Source organism: Mobula hypostoma, chromosome 6 (assembly GCF_963921235.1).
Source record: "Mobula hypostoma chromosome 6, sMobHyp1.1, whole genome shotgun sequence".
Lineage (NCBI taxonomy): Eukaryota > Metazoa > Chordata > Chondrichthyes > Myliobatiformes > Myliobatidae > Mobula > Mobula hypostoma.
This window is the reverse complement of record NC_086102.1, coordinates 180,617,265-180,637,836: the sequence shown is the minus strand read 5'-3', so window position 1 is coordinate 180,637,836 and position 20,572 is coordinate 180,617,265. Positions and strand designations below refer to the sequence as shown.

Below are 20,572 nucleotides of genomic sequence, written 5' to 3'. Positions count from 1 at the left end.
GTACAAACAAATCCATCATAAACTCGTGGCTATACTACCTTTTTATATCGTCCAGAAATCCGCTCTTTTCTTGTTCACTTCCACTGCTGTCAAGTTTAATGTTGCCACCAACCTCAAATTTGCAACCAAAGATGCATGTTTGGACTATTAATTTATAATGGTAGTCACAGCAATTCCGGTTACCAGTGAGGCCACACTTGGAGCACTGGGCACAGTTTTGATCAATTTGTTAAGATGTACCAGCATTGAAGGCAGTCCAAGAAAATTCATTAGTATAATCACAGGGATGAAGGATTGTTCTATCCCCAGTGCTAAAGAAATTAGATCTGTATTCTCTGGAGGTCAGTGAGGTGGTCTTAATGAAACATGTAAGATCACTGTGGACATGACAGGGTAGATATACAGATGATTTCACTAGTGGAAGAATCTCAAAAAAAAACAAACTACAATATTTGGGGACTTTAATTTAAAACCTTCTCATAGAGGTTTCTGGAGACTAGATTTCTGGGTTGAGGATCTCCATCACACATCCCACAATCTCTTTGACCCACTACCATCAGGAAGGAGGTACAAAAGAATCAGGGCTAGGACTGCCAGACTAGGTAACAGCTTCTTTCCTCAGGCTTTGAGACTAATGAATACCCTGGCACCACCGAGGTCTTGTCACTAGGTCAGTGTGCTGCTTACTGTTTACTGTACTATTTATTGTTTGCCTGTGCTGCATGCATTCTGAATTATATTTTATTAACTTATTTATAGTATCATATTTTGGGTTATATGCTCTGTGAGTTACATGTTTTGTGGGTGCACCATGGTCTGGAGGAATGTTGTTTTGTTTGGCTGTATATGTACAGTTAGAAGGCAATAAACAAACTTGAACTTGAATTTGAAATGGAAGTACACAATTCTTTGGAAAGATAAGGGAATTGAAATCTCTGGAGAACAGGCACAGAAAGAAGAGACCTGGAACTGATTGGCCATGACCATATTAAATGGGAGCACACTAGTGGGTTCAAATGCTGACTTGTGCTCTCACTTATTATTCTTGTGCCCACTTACTGCCCTGAGTGAACCTAGTTCTACTCAGAGCAGTAAGTAAGTAGGCACTACAGTACGAAGGATTTTGCCACAGATCCTCAAGTTATTGTCCATGTTATACCATTCCTTCAATCCCATGTGCTTTGGTTTCCTGAACACTCAGTTACGCAGCTCATTCATCAAAAACTTTTAAAACTTGACCAATCATCAGTACAGGGCATTGAACATCAACAGGCCATGTGTATTTGACAATGCTTCCCAAACCCATGACCTCAGGGACAAGGGCCACATCTACAACAGGGTTTCCAACAGTTAATAGTTGGGGTCTATGCCACGAAAACCCTGTTCCACAAGTTGCTTTATAAGTTAGTCATTAGTCTACCTCAAGAACATCTTTCATTTTTTTCTACCATGGCTGAGACAAAGAACTGGAACCGACACATTATTGCATCACTTACTCGGATTAACTATTCACTCACCCACTAATCCTATATCTTATCACCTTTCTAAAAAGCATTATTGGAAAGATTAAAAAAGAAATACATTATTGCATGAAAGCTCATGTTACTTGTAACAGTGTATTTGCATATATCTTTATTTATTTATTTACTTATTTACTTATTTACTTATTGAGATACAGCACGGAATGAATGAATGAATGAAATATCTTTATTGTCATTGCATAGTACAATTTGTCATGCACCAATACACCAAAAATGAGTTTGCAACTCTTGTACTTAATGCTATGAAACAACAAATAAAATAAAATCAAGTAACCAGCCAGTACAAGCAACATCCAGCAGTACAAAAGCACGATTCAGGTGCATGACAGCCATAAAACCAGTATTAAAAGTAGCAATATAACAAATTTATGAATGATACTTGATCAATTGGTTCAGAGTAATTACAGTTCTGGGGAAAAAGCTATTTTTCAGTCTGGAAGTGCGAGCATAGAAGATCTTATAACGTCTGCCAGATGGAAGAAGTTCAAGCAGATGATTGCATGGGTGTGTATTGTCCTTACAGATGCTTGTAGCTTTCCTTAGGCAGCGAGAGCTGTAGGCATCCACCAGGGATGGGAGCTGTGTCCTAATGATCTTCTGTGCGCTAGAGATGACCCGCTGAAGTGCTTTCCTACCAGCTGCTGTACAACTGAGATACCACACAGAGATGCAGTATGTTAAGATGCTCTCTATGGTGCAGCGGTAAAAGGTCTCCAGCATCTGTTCAGGTAGACCAGCTTTCTTCAGCATCCTGAGGAAAAACAAGCATTGCTGTGCTTTCTTAACTATTGTTGTGGTGTTAGTGGACCATGTAAGGTCTTCTGAGATAGGTATTCCCAGAAACCTGAAACTGGACATTCTCTCCACTATGTCTCCATTAATGTAGACTGAGCGTACTCGTCATCCCATGACTTTCCAAAGTTGATAATTAGTTCCTTAGTCTTGGCTGTATTAAGAGACAGGTTGTTCTCTGAGCACCAGCTCACTAAGTTCTGTACCTCCGTTCTGTACGTTGATTCGTCTCTGTTGGCCCTTCTGGCCCTTCAGGCCCTTCAAGCGGCGCCGCCCAGCAATCCCGTGATTTAACCCGAGCCTAATCACAGGACAATTTACAATGACCAGCTAACCTGTCCTTGGACTGTGGGTGGAAACCCGCTCAGTCACGGGGAGAACGTACAAACTCCTTGCAGTTGTAAACCCACACGGTCACAGGGAGAAGGTTCAAACTCCTTACAGTTGTAAACCCACGCGATCATGGGGAGAACGTACAAACTCCTTACAGTTGTAAACCCACGCAGCCCGTGCTGTAAAATGTTGTGTTAACCACTACGCTACCATGCCACCACATCTTATGAGAAAATAATAAAACTGAAGACAAATATTCTCATTCTATAATTGCAGTCAAATTTCTTATTTAAAATAAAACTGTATGTTTAATATCCCAGCTATGATTTTATTGTATTTCAATCAGATATCATAGTTTAAACAGTTTTCAGTGGTGTGATCTAAAATGTTCTTCATAAATACTGGAAAAATTTGTCTATAGAAGTCTTACCTTTATATGAAAGATAATGGCATTAGAACAGTAATTCCATAGATCAAGAAGAACATAAGTTATAGGAGCAGAAATAGACCATTTAGCCGATTGCGTCTGCTCCGCCATTTCATCATGGCTGATTCATTTTCCCTCTCAGCCTCGATCTCCTGCCTTATCCCCGTATCCCCTCATGCTCTGACTAATCAAGAAGCTATCAACCTCTGCCTTAAATATACCCAATGACTTGGCCTCCACAGCTAACTATGGCAACAAATTCCACATTCACCACTTTCTGGCTAAAGAAATTCTTCCTTATCTCCATGCTAAAAGGACACCTGTCTATTCCAAGGTTGTGTTTTCTGGTTTTAGACCCCCCCCCCCCGCCCAACCATAGGAAACATCCTCTCCACATCTACTCTACCCTTTCAACATTCATTAGATTTCAACGAAGTCACTCCGATTCTTCTGCATTCCAGTGAGAAGTGGCCCGGAGCTATCAAACACTCCTCATATGACAAGCTTTTCAATCCTGGAATCACATTCGTGAACCTCAATTTGTTTAATGTGACAGAAAAATAGCAAATATCTTTACCTCTTTGCTTCCTTCTAGGTCTGATTCACTGGTGAAGTCTTCTGTGTTTAGGTTTTCGAAGTCTGATTCCCCCACAGCTATTGGCACAGTAACAGTCAGGCTTGGATTGTGAATAAAGGACATGTAGTCACCCTCATCTATATTGTATTTCACCAAACTACTGCCAATCCCACTGGTGGTGCAATTTTCATCCTTCTGGTAGGTCAAGTCTTTGCTAATTTCAACGCCTGTGTGATCTGAGATGTAGATATCTTTCTTGCTGTGTAGTTCATCAAGAGGTTTGATATCTTCTGTGACTTTGGTCCTGATGAAGGCTTTCTGAAAGAATTCTTGCACATTTCTTTTGACATAGTCAATGCCTCTCTGTATCCTCCCCACAGCAATCTGTAGGTTGTTCATTTCACTGTCGTCATCTGTAGCAGCTAGATTGTCAGCACTGAATGAGCTCAATAGCAAGGCCAAAAATAAGTTCAGTACCTGAAGATCAAAGAAAGAAAAAGTAAATTAATCTTATAACTGATCATCCATGCATAGCATTGGAATCAGTTCTTTTTTTATATGATAATTGAGCAATCTCCTCTCTCCCTCTCTCTTTTTGATGGTGAATAAGAGCCAATTGGTCCTCGATTGGGGGGACTCAGAGAAGTTACACAGAAGTCTGTAACATCGTAAGCGAGCTGCTGGTCCCCTGCTCTCATTGCAGGAGCGACCTCTCTCTCCCTCACTGGTGAGAGAGAGCCTGTCTGACACACTGAAGTGCTAGGATGGACAGTATTTTTTGACGGACTCGATATCAAGATCTCTCTGGAGGCTTTTGCTATTGCTTGAATGGTGGGGGGGGGCAGGGTTGGTGCTTTTGCTGGTTCAGGTGGGGGGAGGGTCGAGGCTTCTGCTGCAGCTTGTGCGTGGGAGGCGGGAGGGGTGGTTTAGGGGTTCCGATGTTTCTGTCATTCATTCTTTGGGTTTTTTTCTGTTTTCTGGATGTCTGTGAAGAGTAAGAATCTCAGGTTGTATACTGTATACATTCTCTGATATTAAATTGAACCATTTGAGCTATTAGTTGAATTGATGCAAGACCAAAATCGTCATTTTCATTAACATTTTCACCTTATGTATTTTTCACAACATGTGGTGGTTCACTCCCCCCCACTGCCACTTACTGGCAGGAGGCGTTATAGCAGTTACATATTCCTTTTCATTTTGTGATGGGCTGAGTATTAGCACATAACCCATATGCTATAATTGTGCAACCATTGATTGGTTTATTCTTATCTGAAGAATTTCTGTTCCCTCGAGTATAAAGGTGATAGATTTTCAAAGGTGCCATCTTCTTTATATTGAAATTATTGAATCTCTTCTTTTCTTCCTCAGCTCCTCACTTAGATTCAAATGCTCTGTATCTTTGTTTAAACATTAAAATAAATGACCATGAAGAATTAATGAGTCAAAATTTCTCATTCATTCCTGAACTCCTAAAAGAACCCAGCGATTGAAAATAACTGAAGATCCAACAATAGACAACACATTTTCTTCCATTGTTATTTCCAAGATGATTATATGAACATGCAATATGATGAGCCATAACTTGCAGATACATCAACAGTGAGCAATCTTGATAATTATTTAAAAACTTATTTTTGGAACGCACTATCAATTCTTCTGTCTTTTGTGCTTTTAACTTGACATTTACGACAATAACCAAAAAGAGTAGTTTTAAAAATAATTTACTACGTACCACAAGATTACCTATTACCATGACCATCATAAAGACGATGAGGCACATCGACTGACTCGCTACTTCCATGCAGTCCCACATCGTCTCAATCCATTCTCCACACAAGACTCGGAACACAATGAGAAAGGAATGGAAGAAGTCGTTCATGTGCCAGCGAGGTAATTTACATTCTTCCTGAATTTTACAGACGCACTCCTTGTAGCTTTTACCAAAGAGTTGCATGCCAACCACAGCAAAGATGAAGACAATAATGGCTAATACCAAGGTCAAGTTTCCCAAAGCACCTACTGAGTTGCCAATAATTTTAATTAGCATGTTCAGTGTTGGCCACGACTTTGCCAATTTGAACACTCTGAGCTGAAAAGACAATAGTTTCTGATTAAAATAAAACCAGCATTATATTACTTGTGTCAATAGTTTAATATTTTATTATTACATTCCTATCTGTTTTGAATAAAACTCACGTAAGCAAAACAATACACTTTTAATCAACTGTAATTGATACAGTACTATGCAAAAACCTTAGACACATACTGTATCTATATATATATAGCCAGGGTGCCTTAATCTTTTGCACAATACTGTATTTCTCAATGTGGAGCAGTGAGCAAGTTTGTAGATCTGGCGGGAGCAAAGGATGTTGGGAATGGCAAGGGTGGAGCGCCACAGTAGGGAAGCGAGACAGGTGACAGAGAAGGAATGCTGGGGAGGTGGTGACACACCCAGCCCTGAGATTCCAAGCAGAGTCATTTGTTTCCAAACAATTGGTTTATTGATCATTACAGAACATATCTCTGGTGCTTCCTAATCCGTCCCCTCTCCCTGCCCCCTTCCCACTCTCAGTCCACAGTACAGACCCATTCAGAATCAGGTTTATCATCACTTACATATGTCATGAAGTTTGTGGGTTTTTTGGTGGCAGAAATACATGCAAAATTTAAAATCACTACAGTACTGTGCAAAAGTCTGATGCACCCTAGCTATAGATCTATGCGGCTAAAACTTTTGCATAGTACTGTATATTATAATGTTGATAATGTGAAACAGGGAGACATAAAATATACATAATTACCAATCGGAATGATCGTAGCACAGAGAGTCCTTCCACATTAGCAAGACCAAGTTCCATTAGACTAAGGCTTACAATAATGCTGTCAAAAATATTCCACCCTTCTTGAAAGTAATAAAAAGGATCCAAGGCAATGATTTTGAAAATCATTTCTCCAGTGAAGATTCCGGTAAATACCTGGAGAAGATGGGTGGAGGAAGTAGAGATTAGTGGGTGTTGAATTAGAATCAGAATCAGGTTTAATATCACCGGCATATGTCATTAAAATTATTGACTTTGCGGCAGCAGTACAATGCAATATATAATAATTTTTAAAAACTGAATTACAGTAAGTATATATACAGTGGCTATAAAAAGTATTCAACCCCCTTGGAAGTTTTCATGTTTTATTGTTTTACAACATTAAATCACAGTGAATTTAATTTGGCTTCTTTGACACTGATCAACAGAAAAATACTCTTTCATATATAGGTGTAGCTCAAATACCATCTATAAATTCGCTGATGATACAACCGTTGATGGTAGAAACTCATATGGAGATGAGAAGGGGTACAGGATGGGGTAAACCAGCTAGTTGAATGGTATCACAGCCATAACCTTGCACTCAAAGTTAGTAAGCCGAAAGAGCTGATTGTGGACTTCAGGAAGGGTAAGACGAGGGAACACACACCAATCCTCATAGAGGGATCAGAAGTGGAGGGAGTGAGCAATTTCAAGTTCCAGGGTATGAAGATCTCTGAGGATCCAACCAGGCTCCAACATATTGATACAGCTATAAAGAAGGCAAGACAGTGGCTCTATTTCATTAGGATTTGGATTGGCACCCAATACACTCGCAAATTTCTATAGATGTACCACCGAGAGCATTCTGACTGGCTGCATCACTGTCTGGTATGGGGGGGGGGGGGGGATACTGCTCAAGACCGAAAGAAACTGCAGAGAGTTGTAAAATTAGTCAGCTCCATCTTGGGTACCAGCCTCCATAGTATCCAAGACATCTTCAAAGAGCAACACACACAAAACGCTACAGTAACTCAACAGGCCAGGCATCTATGGAAAAAAGTACAGTCAATGTTTCAGGCCGAACTCCCCCAAAAAAGCTGAGGAGTAGGTTTAAAAGGTGGGGGAGGGGGGAGGAGAGAGAAAACCACCAGGTGATAGGTGAATCCTGGAGGGGGAAGGGATAAAGCAAAGAGCTGGGAAGTTGATTGGTGAGATGAGGTGAGAGAGGGAAAAGGGGTTGGGAAATGGAGAACGGGGGGAGGATTGGGGGGCATTAACAGAAGTTTGAGAAATCAATGTTCATGCCATCAGGTTGGAGGCTACCTAAACAGAATATAAGGCATTGTTCCTCCAACCTAAGTGTGGCTTCATCACAACAGTGGAGGAGGCCATGGATGGACATAACGGAATGGGAATGGGAAGTGGAATTAAAATGGGTGGCCACCGGGAGATCCCACTTGTTTTGGTGGACACAGCGTAGATGCTCGGTGAAGCGGTCTCCCAATCTACGTAGGGTCATACCAACATACAGGAGGCTTCACTGGGAGCACCAAACTCAGTAAATGGCCCCAACAGACTCACTGGGAAGGACTGTTTAGGGTCCTGGATGGTAGTGAGGGAGGAGCTGTAGCACTTGTTCCGCTTGCTCAAACTTCTGGTAATGCCCTCCCAATCCCTCCCCCTCCTTCTCCATTTCCCATTCCCTTTTCCCTCTCTCACTTCAGCTCTTTACTTCATCTCTTCCCCTCCAGGTTTCACCTTTCACCTAGTGGTTCTTTCTCCCCTCCCCCATCTCTTAAATTACTCTTCAGCTTTTTTTCTCCAGTTCTGCTGAAAGGTTTCGGCCCAAAACGTCGACTGTACTTTTTTCATAGATGATGCTTGGTGTGCTGAGCTCCTCCAGCATTTTGTCTGTGTGATGCTCAGATTTCCAGCATCTGCAGATTTTCTCTTGTTGGCATCTTCAAGGAGCAGTGCCTCAGAAAGTCGGCATCTAGTTCTAAGGACCCCCATCACCCAGGGCATGCCCTCTTCTCATTATTACCATCAGGAAGGAGGTACAGAAGCCTGAAGGCACACACTCAGCAATTCAGGACCAGATTCTCCCCCTCCGCCATATGATTCCTAAATGGACATTGAACCCATGAATACTACCTCACTTTAAAAAATATATGTATGTAATTACTGTTTTCCACAATTTTAAAACTATTTAATATACATATATATACTTACTGAAATTGATTTACTTTTTTCTCTTTCTATATTATCATGTATTGCATTGTACTGCTGCTGCTAAGTTAACAAATTTACAATACATGCCGGTGATAATAAACCTGATTCTGATTCAAGGACATAATTACGCATGGAACAAAATTCTACTGTGTAGCATGCAACATGGTCCAATGTTATATACAATAATGTACTGATTATATTCGGATAGAGCTGAATTATATTAATGCACAAGTAAAATTCTGCAGATGCAGGACATCTGAAACAAAAGCAGAAAATAGGGGAAAATACTGAGCATCTGTGGAGAAGTTCTGATGATAGATTATCAATCCCATTACTTTAATGTATTTTGGTACTAAAATAGGACAAATAAGTTTATTCAGAAGGTCTTGAGAGCTTCTTAGTATTAAATCAAGATGATATCCAGCAGTACTGTATTTTTGTATGTTTCAATATAAATTGACTACACTTTTAGAATATTACACTGTAACACTAACAGATAAAGAACTTATTATCTTTCTACCAAAAAAAAGCAAACAAAAACTTAAAAAAACAATCTGACCTTGTAAGGCAGCCAGGTCAGGTGAATACATACCAAGTTCCCATATGAGAGTACATTTTCAAAGTTTTCTGTCATGGGGTAATGCTCCATAGCCATAAAAAGAGTGTTCAGCACAATGCAAATAGTGATGGCGAGATCCACAAAGGGGTCCATCACAATTAAATGGACAATTTTCTTTACTTTTAGCCAATGTGGATGGCAGTCCCAGATCAAGTACGTATTTGCAAATTTGTTCCAGCAGGGCGGACATTTCTGTCGAGATTCTTCCAATTCTACGAAATGCAGACAAAGTAAGGTTATAAAATGCCATTCAAGCAAAGAGGTAGTTTAGAAAATGCCAGGAGCAGCCTAGAATTTTATGCACTGGCCAGCACATTGGATTTCACTCTTTTTTTGGTGTTCGAAACCTCCACTGTATTTCATATTAGTGTCTGCTTGGGGCTCCTCAAAAATCATACAACTGGACAAAAGATGTTTGCATCGTTTACTCCAAAAACACGCATTAAAACAGGAACATGCGTTTCCTAAAATCATGATACTCAATATTGTGTATACTTTGCTGCACACCAATGACTAAAGGTCATCAGAACACTCCCCATGGTAGCCGGATAACAGCCGTATACACAGGAGATGCCATGGAAGATAGGTTGCAGGAAGAGAGACGGTTGGCACGATGGCATGAATATTGATCTCTTCTTCCAGTAAAGGAATTTCCCCACCAATTCCTCTATTCCTCACTCTGCCCTTTTATCTCTTCTCACCTGTTGCGCACCTCCCTCTGGGTCCCCTCCTCTTTCCGTTCCTCCTCTAGTCCACTCTCCTCTCCAATCAGCTTCCTTCTTCTCCAGCCCTTTACCTTTCCCACCCACCTGGCTTCACCTATCACCTTCTAGCTATCCTCCTTCCCCACTCTCCCACCATTTTGTACTGGCATCTCCCCCATCCCTTCTCAATTCTGAAGAAGGTTCTCGGCCTGAAACATTGACTGTTTATTGATTTCCATAGACTCTGCCTGATCTGCTGAGTTCCTCCAGCATTCTGTGTGTGTTGTGGTGTTTTGTGTGAAAAGAGGGGATTTTTGAGACAGCAGACGATGAAAGGTGGAAAGAGACAGAGAAAATTGGGCAGATGGAACCAGGCAAGGGAGGACGTAGGAAAAATAGGCTAGGTATAAGAAACCAGGAGGATGGGTTGGTGAAACCAGACGGATGTATGCATTTATTGATTGATTGATTAAGATGCAGAGCAGAATACACCCTTTTGGCCCATTGGGCCGCACCATCCAGCAATCCCGAACCTAATCGCAGGACACTTTACAATGACCAACCAATCTACCAACCGGTAGGTCTTTGGACTGTGGGAGGAAACCGGAGCGTCTGGAGGAAACCCACGTGATCACAGGGAGAACATACAAACTCCTTACAGATAGTGGCGGGAATTGAACCTGTATTAGCCAGTACTGTAAAGTGCTAACCACTATGCTACAGTGCCAGACAATGAATCGAGGTAAGAAGGGTTGGAGAAGGAATGGAAAAAGCGAACAAAGGGAGAGAGAATGTGGGTAGGAATGGGAAAGGAACTCAACTTGAGCTTGCTTCTGGTTTCATTTCAACTCTCCATTCCCACATCAATTTGTCTGTCTTCGGCCTTCTCCACTGTCATGGTGAGGTCAAACACAAAATAAAAGAACCACACTTCTTACTCCATTTAGGTGGCCTCCAGCCTACTTGGTATGAACACTGGAAGATTCAGTCTCGCCTTCTCCTACCTGCATGTTCTTACCGGTTCAGCTCGATTATCTTTTCCTTTGGTCACCTTTTCCATTTCAACCTATTTCACCAACACTCCACCCCCAGCCCCTCCCAACACACACTGACGTCCTCTAGCAGTCCTCTTTCAATTCCCTCTGCAACTCTGGTTTCTGGTCGCTCCTTTTTTTGTTGCTATTTTGTGTGATTTTGGACGAGGTGGCCTGGCACTGTGGCCTGCGGTCAACGGACAACACATCATTAAACTGAACTGAACTGAGCTGAAACTCAGCACTCCTGGACTGTTTGGTGAATCGGTGGTTTGATATTTTATATTCTGTCTTCTTCTCTCTTTCGCTGTTTGCTCAACTTGTTCTTTTTTTGTGTGTTGGGTTTTGTGTGTTTTTCTTTCTTTTGTGGCTGTCTGAGGGAAGATGAATCTCAGGGTTGTATTCTGCACACATTCTTTAATAAAAATGTACCTTGAATCTTAAAACTTTAGTCCTCGGCTACAAGTTAGCCTGATTTGGGCTTTTCACTCTACATTGGATTCTTAACCGCTTACACTTCCATCAGCTCCCTCGCTCATTATATATCACAGGCACAGTCAGAATTAACTTGTTCACTTCCAGCAAAATTATTGGATTAGTCTCAGAAATCAATTGGCAGTTAAAAAAATTTAAGGTCTGCTTGCCCCAATTATTGTCACAGTAAGCTTACTGATTTGCACAGAAGAATTAATAACTGAAAAATTCAGCATCTGGTAGAATCCTCAGACGCTACGATATTTTTACAGTTATTTAAGTTTAATCTTGGATCTTGGATGTAACAAATGTCAACCTCTGGTCTAGATAGGAGAGTTATGAATCTTCGCAATGGAGCAAATATTCCCACTATTTAAATATCTGAATTACGATTCAAACTAAGCTGTTTCCCAGACTTTATGAAAGAGCTGCGTGCCAGGGTGGAGATATGTCTCTATCAAAGGGGAGGTGTAAGATACTCCTTCCCTCTGCTAGCCTGCAGGTCATCCTTGAGCAAAGTGTAGCGCTTGCTTAGCCCCTCGATCAGGGTCATGTGAAGCCATGGGAGTAGGTGGTGGATGGTCATAGGAGCAGCTTGTGCATATCGCAAGTCCTGGTTATGCGACCACTGGCTCCAGGCAGATAATCTCTGAAGAGTATTGATAATGGCTGGGGTCACCCATCTTGTAAAGACACTGCCCAGAAGATGGCAATGGCAAACCACTTCTGTAGAAAAATTTGCCAAGAACAATCATGGTCATAGGACCATGTTTGACTATGTCATATGATATGGCACATAATGATGATGGTGACTAAAGAGCTGCTAAAAATTACATTCTAAGACATTGCAGGAAGCATCATTAAGTCTGTGCTGGGAGCTGCATTAATTACAGGGAGGAGATTTACTGCTCAGCTCTCTGAAATCTAACAGTGGAGAACTCTTTAAATTACTTTTGAAGTGACCACCTAACATCTTCTACTGCTGAAAACTTACAGACAGAATTAATAGATGTGTCAAGTCAGAAAATTGCACTCATACTGCGGGAACATGATGTGCACCAATTTGTCTTTCTCCCCAAGGCTCTCTCATCTGTTCAACAAGGGAGGCATAGCATATAGCATCAGGAAATTAACCTTACCCTCCTGGGAGATCAGGAACCAGCACCAATTTAACAGGCTAAATCCTGTACTGTATACTCTTACATTCTGCCTATACTCTCTTCAATCACAAACACAGCAGCACAGTGACAAATACAAAACCCGGATGTTCTGAGAATTAAATTGGTAGTTGTTTCATGAAATGTTATTGCAGCAGATTCTACAGCTCCAGTATTTCGGCATACTGGATTTTCTCTGACACTTGTGCCTAGAGGGAAATCAGAACAATAAAGGTACTCACCTGATTTCACAAATCATTTTAATTAATGGAAAGTAAGCCAACAGGGCTGCTACAGCAATATGAGTTCCTCCCCAGCCGACAGGTTTTCCTCATGAAGTACACTTAAGTGATCCAGTACGCCAAACATACTCTTAGGAAACTCTGCCTCATTTGTTTTTGACTAATGAGTTTGCAGTTTTCCAACACAACTGTTAGGAGATGCTAAAGTGTAATAAAAATTCCTGACAAACCTTCCATTGTATTCGTGAGAATACTGGCCACGCTTAAAGCTCTCTGCCTTTGTATAGCATCATCCAGAAAATCCATTGAAACTTGGTTCGATCCTGACCTCCTCTTCTTGAAGATGGCTTCTGTATTGGTGCTCTGCAAATTACAAATACCTCAATTACTCTGTTTTATTCACTGGGTTTTCACTTTCAAATACATTTCTGAAGAACAGCATCAACAGTGAAATAAGAATTTAAGCAGTAACTAACAGACTTGGCCCATACTTCTCTCGTTCTACACTTAAATTTGTTCTGGAAAGGTTATTAATGAAAAAAAAACAAACACACAGGATTGAAATCTGACGCTGATGTGGCAGAGTTAATCTTGGAATTACTGTTAACCTCTCAGTAGTTACACTTGTTAACTCTGCCAAGAACGGTCCCAAGCCTGGCTGTGAAAGGAGGACGGCTGGGCATGGAGCTAGCAACCACACCCCATAAAACCCAGAGCTACAGAAATGCCAACAGAAGCTCCGAAGACCTCATCCTTGGGAGACGAGGAATATATACCAAGAAGGTGGACTATACCTGGAGAAAGGAGACTTTGGCGAGCTAATGTCAGTGACCCATACCTCTATAGGGGTATCACAACACCAGAAAATCTCCAAATCCAAAGCAACACACACAAAATGCTGGAGAGACTCAGCAGGTCAGGCAGCATCTATGGGAAAGTGCGAACTGTCAACGTTTCAGGCCAGGGCCCTTCTTCAGGACCGATGAAGGTTTCAGCCCGAAACGTCGACTGTTTACTCTTTTCCATAGATGCTGCCTGGCCTGCTGAGTACCTTCAGCATTATGTGTATACTGCCTCTATACAGGTGATGGGCTGTAAGTAAGTAAGTTGCACGTGTTATACCACCACATGTAATTGAGTTTTAAAATTTCCATGACAATGGCTGAAACCCAGGGAGAAGACAGGGTTTGTTCAAACAGAAGTTGATGGATCTGATGAAGAAGTCAGCTGGTTTCACGTCTTGCACCTCTGATATCTGCAGTTAAACAGTTTGTGGACTGTTCTCATCTACGAATGTGTTTTTTTCCCCAACAGACAACTCAAATTACATGCTGCATGGAGCAAGGAAGAGACAGCCATTCAATAGCAACTGATGAGCCTTGGTGATGTACACATGTTGAGCAAGATAACATATGACCCACTAACTATTTGATTGAAACAATTCTCTTACAAATCTGACAGCAACAGTAACAAGCATGGTTAAATTAAGTACTTAAAACCAAAATGTTTAAGATGCTGAAAATCTAAAATGAAAATATGAAATGCTAGAAACACTCATCAGGTCAGTTAATGATTCACTTTGATGAGTTTTCAGAACCAGGTAGTTCTGTTCAGAAAAAAAAAACTGGCTTGAAATGCTGAACTTGTTTATTTCTTCATAGACGATGCTGACATGATGAGTGTTTTCAGTATTTCTGATTTTATTTACATATCATATTACATATCAAGAAAGTAATATTCAGATATCATACAGGACCACAATTCTGAGCATCAGTCAGCACCGGAAAGCATCCAAATCTGCCTGAATGTAACATATGAAACCATTTCATTCATTTGAAGACTGCTTTAGTGCTGAGTATTTTATAGTATGTATATTTAATATGTCTTAATGTATAGAATATTTTATCCTGATGGCACCATTTATAAGATGACTTAAAGAAAACATTTTCTTATGCTATCTTATACCCCTCAATATCAGGCTCTTGGAGCAGTGAGGATAACTTCATCGAAATTCAGTTGCCCCATCACTGAATATTCCCACAACCCCTGGACTCACTTTCAAGGACTCTTCATCTCATGTTCTTGATACTTATTGTTTATTTATTTACTACTATTATTTATGTTTGTATTTGCATTGCACACTTTATTGCCTTTTGCACTTTGATTGTCTGTCCACCCTGTTGGGTGTGGTCTTTCATCAATTCTATTGTGTTTCTTGGATTTACTGAGTATGCCCACAAGAAAATGAATCGCAGGGTTGTACACGATGACATACGTGTACCTTGAACTTTGTCCACTACTCTCATGTGTCTGTTACATCACTGTTGCTTTAATCAAAGTCATTTGATTATCAAAGTTCATACATGTCACCATACAATACAGCTGACTTTAATGAACAGAATCTATAATACCTTTTCCAAAACATTTGGAATTTGAAATACTGTTCAAGCAGTGGCAGAGTGTGGATTTGAGTCAATTTATAATCTTTGTAACAGCATTGTGGGGAAGATACAAATTGTTGCTGGATTCATTTTTGATAATTGCCATGCACTATCATTTTGATGGGTTTTTAATTAAAATTCAGCCTGGAATAGGCCCTCCCGGCCCTTTGAGCCATGCTGCCTAGTAACCTCCGATTTAATCCTAGCTCAACCAACGGGGCCAATTCACAATGGCCAATTAACCTACCAATCTGTACGTCTTTGGACTGTGGGAGGAAACCGGAGCACCCGGAGGAAACCCACTTGATCACGGGGAGAACGTACAAACACCTTACAGTTGGTGGCAGGAATTGAACCCGGGTCGCCTGTACTGTAAAGTGTTGTGCTAACCACTACATTACCAATGATGAGAGACTTTACCAGAGTTCAGTCTACCACTGTCTCGCAAGTAAAAATATCATGTGCCTTGTTACAAAGAATTACATGTCTACATAGGATAGCTTGAAAATAAAGCACAAAGTATTAAAATACACTAAATTTATAACATTAACCAAAATGAATTATAGTTATATTGTTTGCATTGGTCTTGTTATGTACGACTAGACTATAATTCATGATAACTTTTCTCCAAGGAGAACCATGGCTGTTATTATTTATAGGCATCCGTTAGTCTCATGAGACCATGGATTTGCACCTTGGAAGGTTTCCAGGGCGCAGGCCTGGGCAAGGTTGTATGGAAGACCAGCAGTTGCCCATGCTGCAAGTCTCCCCTCTCCACACCACTGATGTTGTCCAAGGGAAGGACACTAGGACCCATACAGCTTGGCACCAGTGTCGTCCACAGCAATGTGTGGTTAAATGCCTTGCTCAAGGACACAACACGCTGCCTTAGCCAAGGCTCGAACTAGCGACCTTCAGATCACTAGATGAACGCCTTAACCACTTGGCCATGCGCCAACACCTGTTATTATTACATCAGCTATAAACAATTGATCCATGGGAAGTTTCAGCATCAGTTAAAAAGTCACTTTCTAAAGGTCAAAAATATTTACGTATCTCAACATTTTCATTAACTGCTGGATTTACCAACCTCCGCTAGACAAACAACAGATCTCAGAATAGCTCAAGAACTGGGGCAGCACGGTAGCATAGTGGTTAGCACAATGCTCTTCAGTACCAGCAACCAGGGTTCACTTCCCACTGCTGTCTGTCAGGAGTTTGTACATTCTCACTGTGACTGCATGCATTTCCTCCGGGTGCTCCGGTTTCCTCCCACAACCCAAAGTCCTACCATTTGGTAGGTTAATTGGTCATTGTACATTGTTCTGTCATTAGGCTGGGGTTAAATCGGTGATTGCAGCACAGCGGAAGAGCCTGTTCTGCACTGTATCTCAATAAATATAAATAAATAAATAGTTAGTTAGACGGATAGCTAGATGTATGTGACCTCCATTGTAGGATGTCCTCAAACCAATCACTAGATGGGTAATTGCTAGAAGCAGCAAAATCCCAGTCCTATTTTGCATTCTTTTGGTGAAAATCCCAAAAAACATTTGATATGGAGCAGTGAAAGGCCAGTGAACTTTACAGTGTGATAATCCACATTATTTTGATCTCTCCTTTATATCTATTATTAACATTCATCTAAGTCTGCCACAGTGCATCATTCACTTTTATACACTGAGGATTTTTGAGTGCCAGATTGAAGCTGGAGAAGGAGAGATAACCCAGGAGACATTGAAGTACAACAGGCCCACACTCGCTGAGTTTGGAAGGAGAGCTATCTCACTGAAGCAGGAAGATTCTCATCAGATTTGGCAGGATAGATGGTTCATGGACATTTCCTTTGTCTGTCTAAACCTCATAGTCTTGAACAAAGACATGAGTCACGGGATGAGAAAAAAATGCTTTATTCATATGGTTACAGAACATTACTTTCTCTTCCTCAGGGGATTTTTATTGCTTATCAATAAACATACTTAGGGCTGATAGCGATAGTGAATAAGATTATTCTTATTATTCCTTGCTATCTTCATCATTCCTTCTTATATGAGGATAATAAGAGAAGAGGACAAAGATGAACCACAATATGACAAGAGAGGTTCATTTAGTTTCTCCTGTTTTGAACTTTTGAAAGGCCTACTTATATTTATTTATTGAGATATAGCCCTTCCAGCTCTTGGAGCCGCACCACCCAGCAATCCCCTGATTTAATTCTAGCCTAATCACGGGCTAATTTATAATAACCAATTAACCTACTAACTGGTATGTCTTTGGAGTGTGGGTGGAAACTGGAGCACCTGGAGAAAACCCACATTTGTACGTCCCGGAGACAAGGTACAAACCCCTTGTAGGCAACAGTGGGAATTGAACCCGGGTTGCAAGCACGGTAAAGCATTGCACCACTCAATTATCCATGCCTCATTGGTTGATTGGTGTGGGAGGGGGTTTGATGTTCTTGTTTCCGTTTGTGCAATCTTCTTTGTGCTGGGCGGGAGGTTGATGTGTGTGTTTTTCTTTGAATGGTTTTCATGGTTTTCTTTGTTTCGTGGCTGTCTGGAGAAGACGAATCTCAGAGTTGTATACTTGCATACATACTTTGATAATAAACGTACCTTGAATCTTGAAGAAGACACTTAACACTTAAATAAATTATTCAATGCTTTTGCACATAGCTGATGCATTTGTCCTTGGCGCAGCTCGTAGTGAGTTACTTAATTTGATGCATGTTATGAGAGAGAGAGAGTGACGAGTGCTAACGTTTGGTTTAATGTATTGGGATAAGACGATCATGAGAGGTACATTGTGAAACAAAACTGAAATGCTATAGCTAAGAAATGGAGTCAGAAAAGTACAGCACAGAAACAGGCGATTTGACCCATCTTGTCCGTGCCAAACCATTTAAACTGCAAACTCCCATTGACCTGCAAATGTAATGTACATTGCAGAAGTTGTAAAACTTTCTGATTTTTTAAAAACCATATACCAGGTGCAAGATTGGCGTTATGTTTCTCCTCTGCATCCTCACTGTCATCGCACTGTACAAGCACATCGTATTCATTGTACATACTCATCATATATTGTACTCACTGCATGTTTGCCACCATACCTAACTATATAAAACTTTCTTACATTGTCATCAGTAGTTGGCTTATCTATTATCACCTCTGGCAGAAGGCGTCCAACAGGTGATGTTGGAGTTGAAAGTCCACCGGCAAGTGAAACCACTCCATTGCAGTCCACTGTGCTGTGCCTCTTCCCATTCACTGAAAGGACTGGCAGCATCCTGGAGGACTTACTGCACTGACTAACGTTACTGCTGCGTCTCTCACCCTGCCTGCGTGGGATAAAGAGTGAACCCCTTCTGCTTTCGTTGTCTTCGAAAGTGCTGTGTTCATCATCAGCAAAGTCATTCTCTGACCCTATATCTTTAGTCCGAGCTTTGAAACTGAAGATGCTGCTTCTGCTATTACGCCTTGGCGAAAAGATAGATCCACGAATACTTAGAAGAGACTGAAAAAGAACGAGAATACAGTTCAGTCAACTTTAAACTCTTGCACATCATCAGCACCTTTTTATTCAGTTACTTAATTTCTGGTAACTCTGGGACTTGGCAAGAAGGCTAGCACTGTTTTAACTTGAATAAATCTTCTTACCAAAAGCTGATATCTTGCCTTTGGACACACTGAAATTCTGTAGGCTGTATGTCCAGCAGAATTGCTTTCAAAATAAATAGATAACTCATGAATAATCATGACGTTAGGCAGAAACGGCAAAATTAAAAGGTACTATACACGTTATGTCCGCCCTGTCAGAAATACATACACATCCATACATTGTATTCCATCTCCTTTGCCTTTTCAGAATCAGAATTAAAATCACTTTATTGACAAATGGGAAAGGGTAAACAGTCAACATTTCAGGCCAAGGCCCTTCACAACTGAGAGGGAAGGGGCAAGATGCCTGAATTAGGAGGTGGGTGAGAGGAAAGAGGTGCTCGACCATGTGCTCACCCAGACCATAGCCACGAATCCTTCCTGGAGCTTGCTTTCGATTTCTTCTCACCTGTCTTTTAATTCCTCCTTTCCCCTTCCCTTCCTCCTATGATGAACTCTTCCCTCCTATTGGTTTCTTTCTCCTTCAGCCCTTGACCTTTCTCACCCACCTGGCTTCACCTATCTCCTTCCAGCTAGCTTCCTCCCCTCCCCCCACCTTCTAATTCAGGCATCTCACCCCTTCCCGCTCAGTCCTGAAGAAGGCCTCAGCCCAAAATATCGACTGTTTACTCTTTTCCATAGATGCTGCCTGACCTGCTGGGTTCCTCCAACATTTTGTATGTGTTGCTCAGAAATGCTTGTGGTTCAGGACAATACAGCAATGGACAACACAATAGCAACCAACAATCTACAAGACCATAGAGCAAACAGCCATGAGCAATCAACAATGAACAGAATGGTCACATGTGTAAATGTCAATAATGAAATTTAAATACTGGTAAATGTGAAGATATGAACAGACTCAATAATTATCAACAGAACAAGGAGAGCAGGAAGGACCATTTAGTGGATGTTGTACAAGGACAATTAGGGTATTACACCTGAGTGAATTTTGTTGCGAAACTGGATAGCTACAGGAAAGGAGATGACATGTTGGTGATGGTCTTGTAGCGTCTCCCTGATGGCAATTTGATGAATAAGTGACTGCTAGGGTGGGCAATTCTCCAAATCTGTTCATGTCCTTCTGTAAACTCCCTGCTTCCTCAACACCACCTGCACCTATCTCTGCAGATTAGGTGATAAGGGCAGAGATCATAACTTCTCCTTAGAAAATATAGGAAATGAATTAACCAATGGACTTTCACAACAATCCAACACCACTTCAGTAAGTTGCTTGGCACAATTTCATATTCAACTCCCTGATTTGAAGTTCAATTCAACGTGAATAGCAATAGTGCTAACAACAGCAAAAATTACACTCATCTTGATGTTAATATACACACATTTTCAGACTGTCTATACATTTGAAAAGCATATGCATTTTAAATTGTTGGATACGGCTCATAACACAGTTCTTCATTCAGCTTAAAATACCTAAGGTTTGAAGATTTCTGCCACCATCTGATTTATTTTAGAAAATACATTCTGGTTATCGAATATTGTAAAGAAAGAGGCATTATTTACCACAGTTGATAG

At 40.9% G+C, this 20,572-nt stretch overlaps 1 protein-coding gene across 3 annotated transcripts in view; it reads right to left on the bottom strand.

The window, feature by feature from the left end:
- Nucleotides 1-20,572, bottom strand: part of scn1laa (sodium channel, voltage-gated, type I-like, alpha) — a 225,497-nt gene that overhangs the window by 109,572 nt on the left and 95,353 nt on the right. For 2 of the 3 annotated variants that reach the window (XM_063052347.1, XM_063052350.1), the window contains 6 exons: nucleotides 18,513-18,893; nucleotides 13,170-13,302; nucleotides 9,302-9,540; nucleotides 6,478-6,651; nucleotides 5,406-5,762; nucleotides 3,671-4,147 (listed from right to left, as the gene is read on the bottom strand). In XM_063052347.1, the coding sequence (XP_062908417.1) occupies nucleotides 3,671-4,147; nucleotides 5,406-5,762; nucleotides 6,478-6,651; nucleotides 9,302-9,540; nucleotides 13,170-13,302; nucleotides 18,513-18,893 (1,761 nt within the window). The remainder of the gene's footprint in view (nucleotides 1-3,670; nucleotides 4,148-5,405; nucleotides 5,763-6,477; nucleotides 6,652-9,301; nucleotides 9,541-13,169; nucleotides 13,303-18,512; nucleotides 18,894-20,572) is intronic. The other variant, XM_063052348.1, reaches the window with a different exon arrangement.